This window comes from Numenius arquata, chromosome 10 (genome assembly GCF_964106895.1).
Source record: "Numenius arquata chromosome 10, bNumArq3.hap1.1, whole genome shotgun sequence".
Lineage (NCBI taxonomy): Eukaryota > Metazoa > Chordata > Aves > Charadriiformes > Scolopacidae > Numenius > Numenius arquata.
In genome coordinates, this window is record NC_133585.1 from 23,518,992 (window position 1) to 23,532,054 (window position 13,063).

Genomic DNA, 13,063 nt, shown 5'->3' on the forward strand with positions numbered 1-13,063 from the left:
CGTGAAGCCTGAGCCTCCAAGGACACTGATGCATGCTGACAGAATACAGACATCAAGGCTCTGAGGTGGGTTTTCCTGCGATCAGACACTCAGACTGCAAGGGAAGACCTGTCTAACATCAAAGAGCTCCTCTCTTGGCTCTTTGAGACAACAGGAGAAGTGACAGATTTACTGCCTGTTTACCTTTCTCCTGCTGCCCTGCGAGAGGGGGACTGCTGGGGTCTCTCCAGTTTCTTCACCGTTTCCCTGCTCTTCTCAATTCTCCCCCACAACTATGGGAAGCTCAGAAAATGACTAAATGAAACCTACATGGGAGCCAAACTTATTCACCCACACGTGCTAAGCCACCTGCTCCATGAGGAGAACCACAAAGGTGTACAGGCACTGAAATGTCCACAGCGAACACCCATTCACCATAAGGCCTGCAGCCAACTCTCTGTGCAGCTGAACCAGCTGGCTGGAAGTATAGTCACAGTCCCCTCCGGGAGTTAGCTTTCAAAAAACAATTGTGAGCTACTGCCATCTCAGTGAAATCAAGGGCTGTCTAGCACCACAGCAGCTCCAGGGGAAGCTGAAGAAGTTTTCTACCTATTTATCCAAGCGCTGAGATCCAAAGCGGGGTTTAGTGATGGTCAGTACTATCAGTGAGAGCCTGCTTCAGTCAAAAGTCTGCATGTATGGAACAGCAAAAGGCATGGGGCTGCTGCCATCACCCCTAGTAATGACACAGCTCACACCTGCAGAATTCATTCCTCTCCGTGTAAGCAAGCATTCACAACTGTTTCATGGAAATAAATAACTCCACGTAGGAAGAGACTACGCTACTCAGACTGAGATTGCATGACTAAAGGCAGCAGAAAGTGCATACATGGACAAAATGGAAAGCCACAGACTGGGCTGGCCTGCGTTGGTTCTCCCTCCAGACACCCCCACAAACTGCAGGCAAGATGCTCTCCCACAGCAGACGGGGATTGCGCAGATGACTGCACAGTCTGGGAGGTGCTTCAGATACCACGCTGCTTTTAAAGCAGTTGCAAGTGGAGGGGGCACCACAGACCTACAAAGCTCTGCTGGGGTTGAAAGCCATAGAAACCCAAAAACGATGCCAGGGGGCTGGCCAGCCACATGCTGACACAGCCTGCTGCCAAAAGCTCCTCTGACTTCGGAGGGCTAGGGTTTTGTTGTCTGAGAAAACTAGTGTTTCAAGAAAACACAGCAAAATAAGTTTTAAAACACCAAAGCATCTGTCAGACAGCTTACAAGGCTTTTCATTTGCTCAGCAGGGGATCTGTGACCAACAAGAAACACCTGTGGACAGTTTGGATACACATTCCCCTTATAAGTTTGACAGCACCTTTATAGGAGTGTAATGGCTCCACTGCCAAACTATGAAACAGAAATGAATTCTCCACGTGGGTTTTTCAAACACCACCTCGGTCCTCATACAAACCAAACCCACCTCCACCTCTACCTCTCACCTTCCTCTTCTGAAGGGACTTGTCAGGAGCGTCCGTGGTTTTCCTCTCCAACTCCTGCTTCCTTGCACCAGGGAGTTCCTTGGCCTCTGCTCTCTTCTGATGACTGCCTTTTCCAGGGGGTTGCGGGACTCTTGACAGGAGAGGGAGGTCTATTTTCACCATGAGGGACTGAGGGACAGGGGACTCCGGCACTGGCAAGAGCAACTTCTTCTCCCTGCTAGGCAAGGGAAGTTTCTCCTTGTGAAAATCCTCTCTGGCCACAACAGCAGGCCTGTGGCCGCTAGTCCTGGTGGGGGTTGTGCCCTGGCCTTGAGGAAGGGGACTGAGAGCGAGATGCTCCTGGGCACTGCCAAGCAAAACGTCTCTCCTGAGCTTGGGGTCCAAGAAGGGTTTGGCATTGGCCTGGTGGGAGCTCTTGCGCTTTCTGTTCTCAGGGGGCTCTTGCAGTGCCGCCTTCGGGTTGCTTCTGTCACTGGATTTTGGCTTCACTTTCCTTTTGACTTTTGGCTTGTCTCTGGAAGACTGGTCTCTGACCTCCAAAGGACCAGGGTCACTCTCCACCTTCAGGCCTCCTTTGGGCCCCTCATGCACTGGGGCCTTGCTGGGCCTTTTGAGATCCACAGTCTGCCTGGGCAAGGGCTCCTCGGCACGCACAGCAGACTTCTGGCTTGTGAGTTTGGTTGGAAGATAAATGTCCTGTGGAGGCCTGGCCCCTCGGCCAGAGCTCTTGTGATGAGGCTCCCTCGGCTCAGCATGCTGGTGGAAGGAATTGCTGCTGATGCCCTGCTCCTTGTCCTCCTCACATCCATCCACATGGGCGATTTCGCTGAGACTTTCTGTTGGCACTGCTGGTGGGTTCACCTTGGTTAGCCAGTTGTCAAGCTGCCACTTATTAGAAGTTGGTGGGTCAGGCTGCACAGAAAAAGAGAAAGGAAGGATGCAAGACTGATGCCTTTCTGGGCTATTTCCATCCTAGCAGAGCTTACCAGAACCGAGTAAAATTTCCCATTACTGTTAAAAGAAAGAGCTTGAAAGTGACAGAGCATGAGACTGTGGTGATGCTCTAGTGTGGGCACATCAGCACTAACCTCAGAAACACAGACCTCGTTTTGGCACAGGATCAGTCAAATATGTTGCACAGCACTCCTGGATCTCTGCTAGCTCTACCTGTCACTCAGCACGAGACCGGTCTACCTGAAAGCTTCATCTTGGTTTGCCACTAACCAACATTGTGACACAATCAGACAACGTATAAAAAAAGCAGCAACTGTAAAAACGGATTAGGTGCTGTCCTTGCAATGCTTTTGGAAAGTTATTTGCACACAGCACTGCTTTCAAAAACGGACTAGGAGCATTGCCAGCTATCACATCTCATTGAAGTCTGACAACTAACCCTAAAAAAGAAAACAGAAGTGCAAATCAGGGGCATGATTCTCTGGGGCACGTTCAGAAAATACCACATATGTGTCAGCGTCACTCACTATAAAAACATGGCCAAAAGACTTAGTAAACTTTGGGCTATAATGTAGGTAACTACCAGACAGCGGCACACTCTGATCCTTTTCTACCACCTTCTGCCATTGGTTATCTTGTTTGTGACTCACACCATCACATGGGTTTTCATCAAGTTTTCCAAACACAAAGGAGAGTAAGAGGAATTATTGTCTCTAGGTCTTAAAAGTCTGTGCTTCTGCATGTCAAGAAATGGCTGTAAACAAATTGGCCATGTGTGCTAACTTGCTCCTTGAGCACCACAGAAACAGTTTGCTGAATAAAAAAGGATAAAATGGTCAATAGCAAGTAGTTAGGACTTCTCTAGAGGAGTGAGAAGGATCTTACAATCTAGTATTTTCAGAACAAAGCAGGCAGAATTTGGTAAAAGAGAAGTATAACATCTGTTTCCTTCCAAAGACACCCACAGTACAGAAGGCAAAGTTTGTAACTGAACTGCTGGAGGGTAAAGCATATTAGACGTGAGATGAAAAGATATGCCTTCTCAAAGCTAGTTTTCTGCACATAAAATTCTATACCTGTTCATGTGCTTCTAAGGTGAAAGAAAGGAAAGCTAGGGCTGGAGGAGAGGGGGAGAACTAAATTACCACGTTCTGGGCTTTGTGAGAGTACCTCAAAACTGTCACCGCATTGGTTTAACATCAGCTGTGGTCTGTAGGATATAACCACACGCTTCCCACTGGCCTGAGAACGTTTTGCAAGCTGGAAGAACTGTCTGAAACCATGGGACACGAGAATTACTGCAGCATATTTTTAAAAAAAGCATGGTCTCAATTATGAAACATTAAGGCACCAACTTCCGTCTGTCTGTTTTTCCCAATAACAGTCTCAGAAATGCCAGTGCAGCACTGTGCGAGCCAAATGCAACAGAAGCAAGTCTAAGCACATTCCAGCCCTTCCTGCTGGCCTGATCACTTCAGCTGCGCTCTGGGAGAAGCTGAATCTGTCACTAAGGCACAGGAGCTGCAGGGAGGCAGCGGCTCCTCTTGACGTATGGGTCTCACCCTGAAGCCTCGGCACCCAGCAAAGCTGCAGGGGCAGAGGTGGGCCCCAAACACCCCACACAAGCTGTGCTTTTCATCTGCGCCTTGCTTGTGCCTCCCCAGTGAAGGCACTAATCCCCCCAGGAGTGCTAACAATGATGCCAAAGGAGAAGGGGGAACACTTCAAGGTGAGGCATGGAGAAGTCTAAGGATGCTGTTACTAGGGGTTATTTCACTGACAAACTCTAGAAGGGAAGCAAAGGGCAGGAAAAGTCTGATGATGCATCATAAATACCATTTAAATACCATCCCTGGAGGTATTTAAAAGAAGGGCTGACACAGTGCTTAGAGACATGGTTTAGTGATGGTTTTTTATCAGACTCAGGTTGATGGTTGGACCAGATGATCTTAAAGGTCCCTTCCAACCTAAACAATTCTATGATTCTACACAGCAAAGATGTCAAGGGGACACCTGAACGATGACGGTATTTCAGGTCTCCTGTCCTGATTGCACTCAGACAGCAGAGAGTCTGAGGCAAGAGGCTGTACTAAGCAGCCTGTACATTTTATTTTACTATTCACCTCAGGCGCTGATGCTCTTGGAGGGTCGTTTGCTTCACTGTCACTCGAGTTGCTCTCCGTCTCCGAGTCTGAAGAGCTGTCTGAGTCACTGGTGCTCCCTGACTCCGGGCTGCTGGAATGCGCTGATGCCACACTCTTGTGCTGGGACTGTAGGGCACTGCAAGGCCACCATGAGATAAAATTAGAAAGCACCATGGGTGAAGGTTACTTATTGTATTGACATGGCAGGATTCACAAATAAAACTGAAACCCCATGTTTTGGCACCGAGAGGAGCGGGGAGAAGGCCAGGGGAATACATTGCCATACACAAAAGAAAAAGCACGGGAATAAAAGGACTCTGGAAATAATAAAACCTTCAACCCAGTGGGACAAACACGTAAGCAGGGCATTGCTGCTACAACAGGAAGCTGCCTTTAGCCAAGGAAAATTTAAAAAGCAACTGAAACCGACAAGTGCTCTTCTGAAAGCCCCAATCCTCAACAGAACCATTTCCAATAAGGACAGAAACATACGTTCCAGGATGGCTTCTCTTTTTTGTATTCTCCCCCTTAAGTTTTCACTTCACCTGTGTTACTTGGTCAATGAGCTGTAACTGTTTCCTTAACAGCCACCTCAAGCAGCAGCTTTTTTTGCAACACCCTCCACTACTCAAAAGTGTTTTCCTCCAGCACTGACAATAGGAGTGGACAGAACTGAGGGAGAGCCATGACTTTTACGCACAGCTTCTTTTTGCTTTGAAATGGGCTTACGAAATCAAAAAGCTGATTTTTGGGGTTTTTTTTGTTGTTGTTGTTTTTTCCCCACTTTGAAAACTGCTTCCCAAATCAGTATCAACACATTTTGTACGATTTGGAGGCAAACTCCTTGCTGATCCAGACTGATGTCGTGAGAACACTCTACTTCAAGAGCTTGCAGAGACACAGATCGTGCCAAGAACTGGCCCGCCCTTCTGCCAGTCTGACTTTGTAGGCCATTACCCTCTGCTTGAAGAAGAGAGATATCAAGCCAAAAATGTGTGGCCATGCTCCCCCACAGCAAAAATCCAGGCTTCTCCACCTTTCTTCCGCTAATGCTGGCACATAGCTGTTCAGTCTACCTTGGTCATTGCTTCTCACTATCAATATATGGCAGGAAATGCTTACAATCACTGCCCGATCAGGAGAAGCTGAAAGAGCCTCCAAGGGTCTACCTAACCCTTTTCTCTCCTTCACCCGCTTGGCTGTTCTGGGCTTCCTTCTGAATTAAAACTGGACTCACACCCCACCCATCACTGCTGCAACTGAAAATCCCACCCCATCACCTCCACTGTGATCTAAGTACACACTGGTGGAGCAGGAGAGGAAAAAAGCAGGGATGGTTGGGGAAATAAAATTGTGGTTCATAGGCAAAATCCAGCATGACTGGATGACTCATTTCTAATTGGAGCTTTTCCTAAAACCCCACACAAGCCAATTTTCAACAGCAGCTTCAGGCCTCTAGACACCGAAGCCTGCATCTGCAAGAGAAACCAGCATTACCCATCTGCCCCACGTACAAAAAGGAGGTTTGGTTTTCCTCCTTCTTTGGTCTAGCTAGTGGTTTGGGAACAAACCTGTACCTTGGAGGAGCAAGTGAAGATGGTGCCTTTTCAACAACCTGTTTTGTTCACAAAAACAAAGAGGAGAGGGGGAGGAAAGGTTAGCTTAAGGAACTCAGAACTATGCGTGATGATTTAAAGGGATGTCTGTGTGCCTAGTGTGTAAAACATCTAAAACTGACTTGGTCGTCACCACTCTCTTCACTATCACTGAGCTGCAGGTCGTCCTGGAGCATTCTGAAAGACAACCAGAAGATAAATATCAGCCAAGGCAGACACATTTTCAAGCAGCAGACACTGACAAAGACACCGCTGTTTTGCGCTTGCCAAAACAAACCAACCTCCCACATCCTTTTTGAACATCTGGCATGCTCAGTCTGCTAAACCCTGTCATTACCTGACGGAATGATAAAATGAGCATACAGTACCTAAGCATTTTACTGTGCTTTCCAACTGATCTGAGGACACTTTGCAATGGAGGTCAGTATCACCAGCTGCCGCCTACAGACAACAGAGACGAAGCTCTGTGAGCGGAATGCTCCTCAACAACGGTTACCTAGCACACTCACACAGCCAAAAAAGGTTACCTAGGACACTAACACAACAAGGCAGTGTGGAAGTAGTCTGATTCTTGCACAGCAAGAAACTAGCACACCATTAGCCTGCACTGGCTCCCCAGGGGACAGACAGCATTGGCTTTGCACTGCAAGCTGTGCATGTTCACAGCACTCTCAGGGCCTAAAATATTTCTTCTGTCACAGGGGCTCTCTTTTTGCTGCTGAAGTTTCTTATCATACATACATAAGTAAATGCCAAGGTCAAGCCTATCTCCTATTTCTTCTCTACACTTTATGCTCCTGCACATCTCAGTGGTACCCATAACAGCGAGCAGTTCAGGTACTCAAAGCAGTTTTACAATTGCTAGACTAGAGAGCAGGCTGCCTTCAAATGTTCCCAAAAGCGTAACGTAGTCCTCTGCCTGCCAGTGGTAACTTCTGCTTGCCATTTCAATGCATTACCAAGGTCCTCACAAGGCTGGAAGGGAAAGATTTGTGGGGAGGGACACAAAGTTCTCCCAAATGGAGAGAGCATTCTTCCAAATGCTCTTTGGAAAGCATGCAGGCATCCCAAAAAGGATTTGGAAAGGAGACGGGCAAAACTCTTGCTATTCAAAAGCAGAGCGAATCAAACCTTGAAACTAGCTGGAGACTGATTCCTCAGCCCAGAGAATTACACCAGGGTCATTCCAAAAAGGGGATAAAAAGCTTAGGAACCGAGACAGGGATTTTAATCAATCAGGTCAAAAATTTCTTTATTTCAACCTCATTTCAAACTAAGGGCTCTCTGTAAGAAATTTTTCTCATGCCCAAATAAGAAAAATAAGCCTCCAACCCCTCATGACAATGCATTTTATAGCATGAAAATAAATACGAAAGATGTCCAGTGAACCACATCACCCTGGAAAAGTGGGGAGAGACTTGGTGTTTCTGATGCTTGTTCGGAGAAGGAAAACTGCACAAACCTTCACACTCTTTCAAGCCTTCATTGCTAATGATGAACAAAGCAAAAGAGATTTACGGCTCTGTGGGTCACCTCTAATGATCCTGAGCAATTTGCTGTTATGAATCCGTGACAATAGAGGAGGAAAAAACCGCGAGTAAAAAAGTGGTTCCCTTATTTAAATACTATTTCCACTATCTAAACAAATTGTTTTACACTCACACCAAAGCAGCTGACACGCACAGAGATACTTTCATTGAAGCCGAAGTACTTTCAGCGTTTACAGCTGAAGCTGGCCACGGTCTCTCAACAAAAACCAATTCCACAAACCAGAAGTGACAAATCTGCTCTTTCCTGGAGCAGGACAGCACAAAGAAACCCCAAAGGTCTCCTTTGTCTCCCAGTACAGAGTCAACCCCTCCCACACAGGTGACACCTCCTGCAAAGGTCCCTGCAGTCCCCGAGTACCTCTCTCTGATGCAGAAGAAGCTCTCGGTGCCACAGGGGCTCTGTCTGATCACACTGAGGAAGACCTATGTGCTTTCTTTGTTCAGGCATTTTGACTTTGCCATTCCCCTGTGACTACACTCCTCCATCTCCCAGCCTCCACTGCCTCATTTCCTCACACATCTTCTCGGTGGAAGTCACCTCTTGCCTCTTTTTTTAGAGTAAAGTGCCATTAGACACCACCTTGGAAAACAAGGCCCCTGCATTTCCCTACAGAAGGCAAAGGGCACGCAGTCGGCAGCAATCCTGCAGGCGCCAACTTTGCCCGTGGGCTAGAGCTGCCAGTCTGCTGAGACACAGAAAGGAAAAAAGAAGAATAGCAACAATACAACCTCTCGCCACACTTCTGAGCAGTTTGGCCAAATGTCTACTGGCATCTCAATGAATTCTTTTTAGTTTTTTTCCAACCTCTTAGGGGAAGTAATCCTTCAAAGGTGATAATGAACAAACTTCCAGAGATGCTAGTACGTTCTGAAAGGGTTTTCTTTTTTTTGTTTTGTTTTGCTTTAAGAATTGTGGACTACAGATGCATTTCCTTTAGAGGTAAGAGAATAATGCAAGGAAACACCACCTAGATCTTCTTTTAGACCTGATTTAGCTGTTTGTAGTAGAAAGGACTGCCTTTTTCACTTGAGCTGCTGGTAAATAAAATGAATCAGCATAAAAGAACATTGCAAGTACTTAAGTTCAACTGAGGATCAAGGAAGGAGGAACATTAAAATGAGTCCTACTTCTGCAAGGATAGACAAAACCAGTTTCCCCAAAACAAGGTTTCAACAAATTGTTAAATAGCCTAGTTAAAGAGAATAAATCTGCTTTAAAAAAAAGAATGCTTTAATTAGCTCAGGAGTTAATAGACGCCAAGTTTTCATTTGCAGGACCTGTTCATTTGCAGCTTATATACATACCATCAATCTCCCCGTAAAGCCATCTGAAAAGAGCTCTTTTAGCGAGAAGCAGCACTAAAATTAGTATCACTCGCCAAACAACCCCACTGCAAGCCCAGGCTGGTCCCTCTCTGCCACCATGTTAAAGAGGCATCACCAAGAATAAGCTTGGCATCTCCCCTTTTGAAAGAATGGCTCCTTCCATTCCAAGGCAGCCAAGTGCTGGCTTTGGGGCTGTATTCAAGAATGAAAGCCACCTGGGAAACCCTTGCATGGTCTGTAAAGCTGAATGCTGCATTTGGGCACATGGGCGCACCGGGATTTCAACTTCTAATTAATTTTCAGCCAGCTACACTTGGTAACGCCAGCTACTTTGGGCAGCTGAATTCTCAGACAGTCACCGGTGCATTGCACAGCAAAGAAAACAAGCCCTGTTATGCAAATGAAAACAAAAACAAAGCGAAAAAGAATGGGTGCGGGAGTCTAAGGGAAAAATGTAGAGGAAGTCCTTGAGCAAATCTCGCCTGACTCCGGTTTGGACGTAAACCTAAGCCCCCCCTGTTCCTCCTGCTTCAGCTGCCTTTGTGGATTGAGGGTACACCTGTCCCTGGTAGATGAGTGCTGGCTCCGAAGTGCCCACTAGGACACCAAGCAGAGAGAGGATGTTGGCTAAGCACAGAGCTACCTACCACGCCACATTTACAACTCTGGGCCTTTGGGCTAAGAAAGCAGTATTTCCACATTCTTGTCTACAGAGACTTTTAGTCTCTTCTGTCTCTGCCACCTGGAAAAGTGACTCAAGTGCTAGAGGGATTTTTACAAGCAGATAAGAAGAGCTGAAATAAAGATGATGGTCGTAGGGTAGCTGAGGAGGAAGGCAGAGCCTGAAGCAGTTGAAACTAGCATTTTTAATAGTGCAATGAAAATTTCCAGAAATCATTCAGGAGGAGCAACCTGGGGTGGAAGGAGGAGGAAGGAAATAAAGAATGGATTAAGGGAGTAGTTGACTGCTCAGCAAGACACTGTCCCACACTCCCAGCCAGAGAGGGCTCCTCTGCATGATGCTGGAACAGTATGAAAAGGGTTATTTGACAGATCTTACAGAGCTTGAGTGCAAAATTCTACAATCTCAACCAAGAGGGAGAGATGCTCTTCCTCTTAATTGTGACAAGGAGAACAAGCCGAGAAAGCTTTGTAGTCTGTAGTTTGCAGCCTTCCCTGGAACATGAGTAATCACAGAGTAACAGGAGATCTTTATCTATCCCATGAACAGAAAGGCATTTAATGGTTCAGCATTTGTCTCGCACACGGTCCCCTCAGCTTTCCAGACATGGAACGATTTCTATTTGTTACTCAGGGCTATCGACGCTGCCATCTGGCGAGGTTAATCCTGAAAGACTAACGTCAGCCCCCACAAAACTACTTTCAAGCAATTTCTGTAGTTAACCTAATTAACAGATAATCACTTTCACCTAGAAGGACAGTACCAAGTTATTTTAGCCACCAACTTAAACTTTTCTATTGGAGAAAATAATTTATCAGTTGGCACTGCTTCCTAGCCTCGTAAAACTTTTGTAGCGATTGTGCATAAACATCTTACACTGCGACTCCAATTCTAAGAAGCTTTCTTCTAAGAGAAAACATGACGCGATAGGGAAAAGAATAACTACATAAAGAAAAGTAGAAATGTAGAAATATAGAAATACTATTAAAAAAAGCTATAGAAATCTCATCTTCACGCCACTTTGCAACAAGTTAACATTATTAGAATATAAATTGAGGTTTTTAGAAAGGCCACAGTAATGTTTTTGTTTGTTTGCTTGCTTTTCAAAATAAAAATAAAAGACAACACTTTTTAGAAAACTTTTCCTTGGACAATTAGAGAAAGTTCTATCATATGACTGCTTTAAAATGTCACCCCTAGTTTTCACAGTTTTGGTAGCTGTAGCTGTACTAGCCCTCACAGGCTTCAAACCAATATGCAGAATAGGTCAGATTCATTGTGTATCCCTTACAATTTATGTCAGTTGAATACATCATTAGTAGTTTGAATAGCGCTAAGTGTGACAAGATGTTAAGTAGCCACAGGTCAAAAGAGAGAAAAAACTTCAATCTCGTACATGAAGAGTTGGGCATTTTTTCTTCAGTTCTGTTGATTTTTGTTTTTAACACAATCGTTATAAGAATGAAACAGTAATGTTTCTGTTGGTGAAAATTCCCTGCATCAAAATTTGCTGAGAAAAATCAGACTGATAGAGCCTTAATCTTTGGAGTCATCAAGTAAACCAAATTGTAATTCATTCCAGGTTCTTTTAAGCAACTGCACAGTAGAGACGGGAAATCAGTCTGGTTACTTACGATGTTCTTGGCTGAGAAATAGGCAACGTTTTTGAAGGTGCATCATACTGTTCTGTAAATCAAAAATTAATCAGTTGGTTTTGTTTGCCTCACTTGTAGCGTATTTTTCCCTAAGGTCTCTGAGCATCAGATCAGAAAATCACTTTCTTCCAGGACGTAGTTGTTTACTAAACCAAATGGGGTTTCCTAACGAAATACTGCATGTTCTCTACTGAACTGCTGCTCAAATTTCTAGGTAATCAGTGTATACAATCTCTTAAGCATTTTATAAATTCAACAAAGCACAGGAAATTGTGCTCCTTAATCAACGTAAACATTTGATGCTCTCTTCAACGTAAAACACACAACACACAAAACTACCTGTCAATACACACCTAACAGTGTGTTTTCTTTGCATTTCTACTTACTCTGATTCTGTGCTACAGATCCAACATGCTGCGATCCCTAGAAAGAAAGGACAAAGTGCAAGTTGAGAATAACATAAATCAGCTCTCGCTTAATAGCGGCATATCGTTGTGTTTTTTTTTTTTCATGTGTTACTTCCTGTAATGAATACTTTGGCTAACTTGTCAAAGTATGACTTTGAAGTGTCCAATAGTCTAAGCAGGCCTGATGCAGCTTAACATGGACAGAAATGACACGTGCTACTGCCACCAAAAATGTGTTGGTAGCACATTAGTGGTATGTGCATTTTTGAGGAAATATTAAAAAAAAAAGCTTAGAAGAGCTGTCAAACACTTCTGTTTAACACAGTCAGCAAATATTTTTCTTGGCAATAGAGATAAAATGGTTTTGTGCTGCAACAGAGATGAAAGGCTGAAAACATTTCTGAAAAGCAGTCACATTTGAAGTCCACCATTATAACAAATACTTAAGTCATTGAAACATTATTCATTCATCCCCCCCTCTGGCTCCAACATCTTAGAACACTAAACATACAAAGCTTGCTTAAAAAATAAAAGGGAAAGATAATTATGCTACAATATAGATCACTGAAAAATAAGTAAGGAAAAATAAGAAGCACAATCCGATCTCTCAGTAAGATGATGTATTGCAAGCAGCTGTTATACACCTCAAGATCCATTGTGCTTTAATTTTCTGACTTCTTCTAAAGATAATATTTCCTAACAGCCTTTATCTGTGAAATGGGGACAAAATCAGATTAAAACACATGCAAGACCCAGAAAGGTCTATTCCAATTTATCAAAAGCCCTGGCAAAAAGAGAGTGTTTTACCTTTGTTGGGAAAGGAAATTTGGAAGGCTCTGCTGTACTAGGCGTATGAATAGCTGTCAGGGGAGGTGGCCATGAGTGGGTCATTTCCTGGAAAGAGATTTAGAGAAGCAGCTTACAGTATTTTTTCTGATACAGACAGGTGAGTTTTTATGCTTAAGAGATTCATAGGGATCTGCCAATGAAGTCCTTGTCGACCCAGCGTGAACCCGAGAGACAGTACCTTAGTGAGAAGCCCTCCTTTGAGCGCAGCCACCAGACCAGGGTGAGGACTTGCTCTTTTTCTGCAAGCATACTTGCATTGCCCGAGTAACCGCAATCTCTGTGTAAGCTTGTAGAGAGTTACGTACTTACTGTGTTTGCAAGATTAGGCCTCAGCCTTACAGCTATCACAGTTAATAAAGGGAAAAGCAAATAAAACCTGTATGAGTAGTTCTGGGGTTATTC

At 44.7% G+C, this 13,063-nt stretch overlaps 1 protein-coding gene across 1 annotated transcript in view; it reads right to left on the reverse strand.

Annotated features, from left to right (window-relative positions):
• Window positions 1-13,063, reverse strand: part of AFF1 (ALF transcription elongation factor 1) — a 100,525-nt gene that overhangs the window by 14,014 nt on the left and 73,448 nt on the right. The window contains exons 5-11 of the mRNA XM_074154238.1: window positions 12,620-12,706; window positions 11,792-11,828; window positions 11,385-11,436; window positions 6,315-6,369; window positions 6,154-6,191; window positions 4,556-4,712; window positions 1,479-2,390 (exon numbers count right to left, since the gene is read on the reverse strand). Of these exons, the coding sequence (XP_074010339.1) occupies window positions 1,479-2,390; window positions 4,556-4,712; window positions 6,154-6,191; window positions 6,315-6,369; window positions 11,385-11,436; window positions 11,792-11,828; window positions 12,620-12,706 (1,338 nt within the window). The remainder of the gene's footprint in view (window positions 1-1,478; window positions 2,391-4,555; window positions 4,713-6,153; window positions 6,192-6,314; window positions 6,370-11,384; window positions 11,437-11,791; window positions 11,829-12,619; window positions 12,707-13,063) is intronic.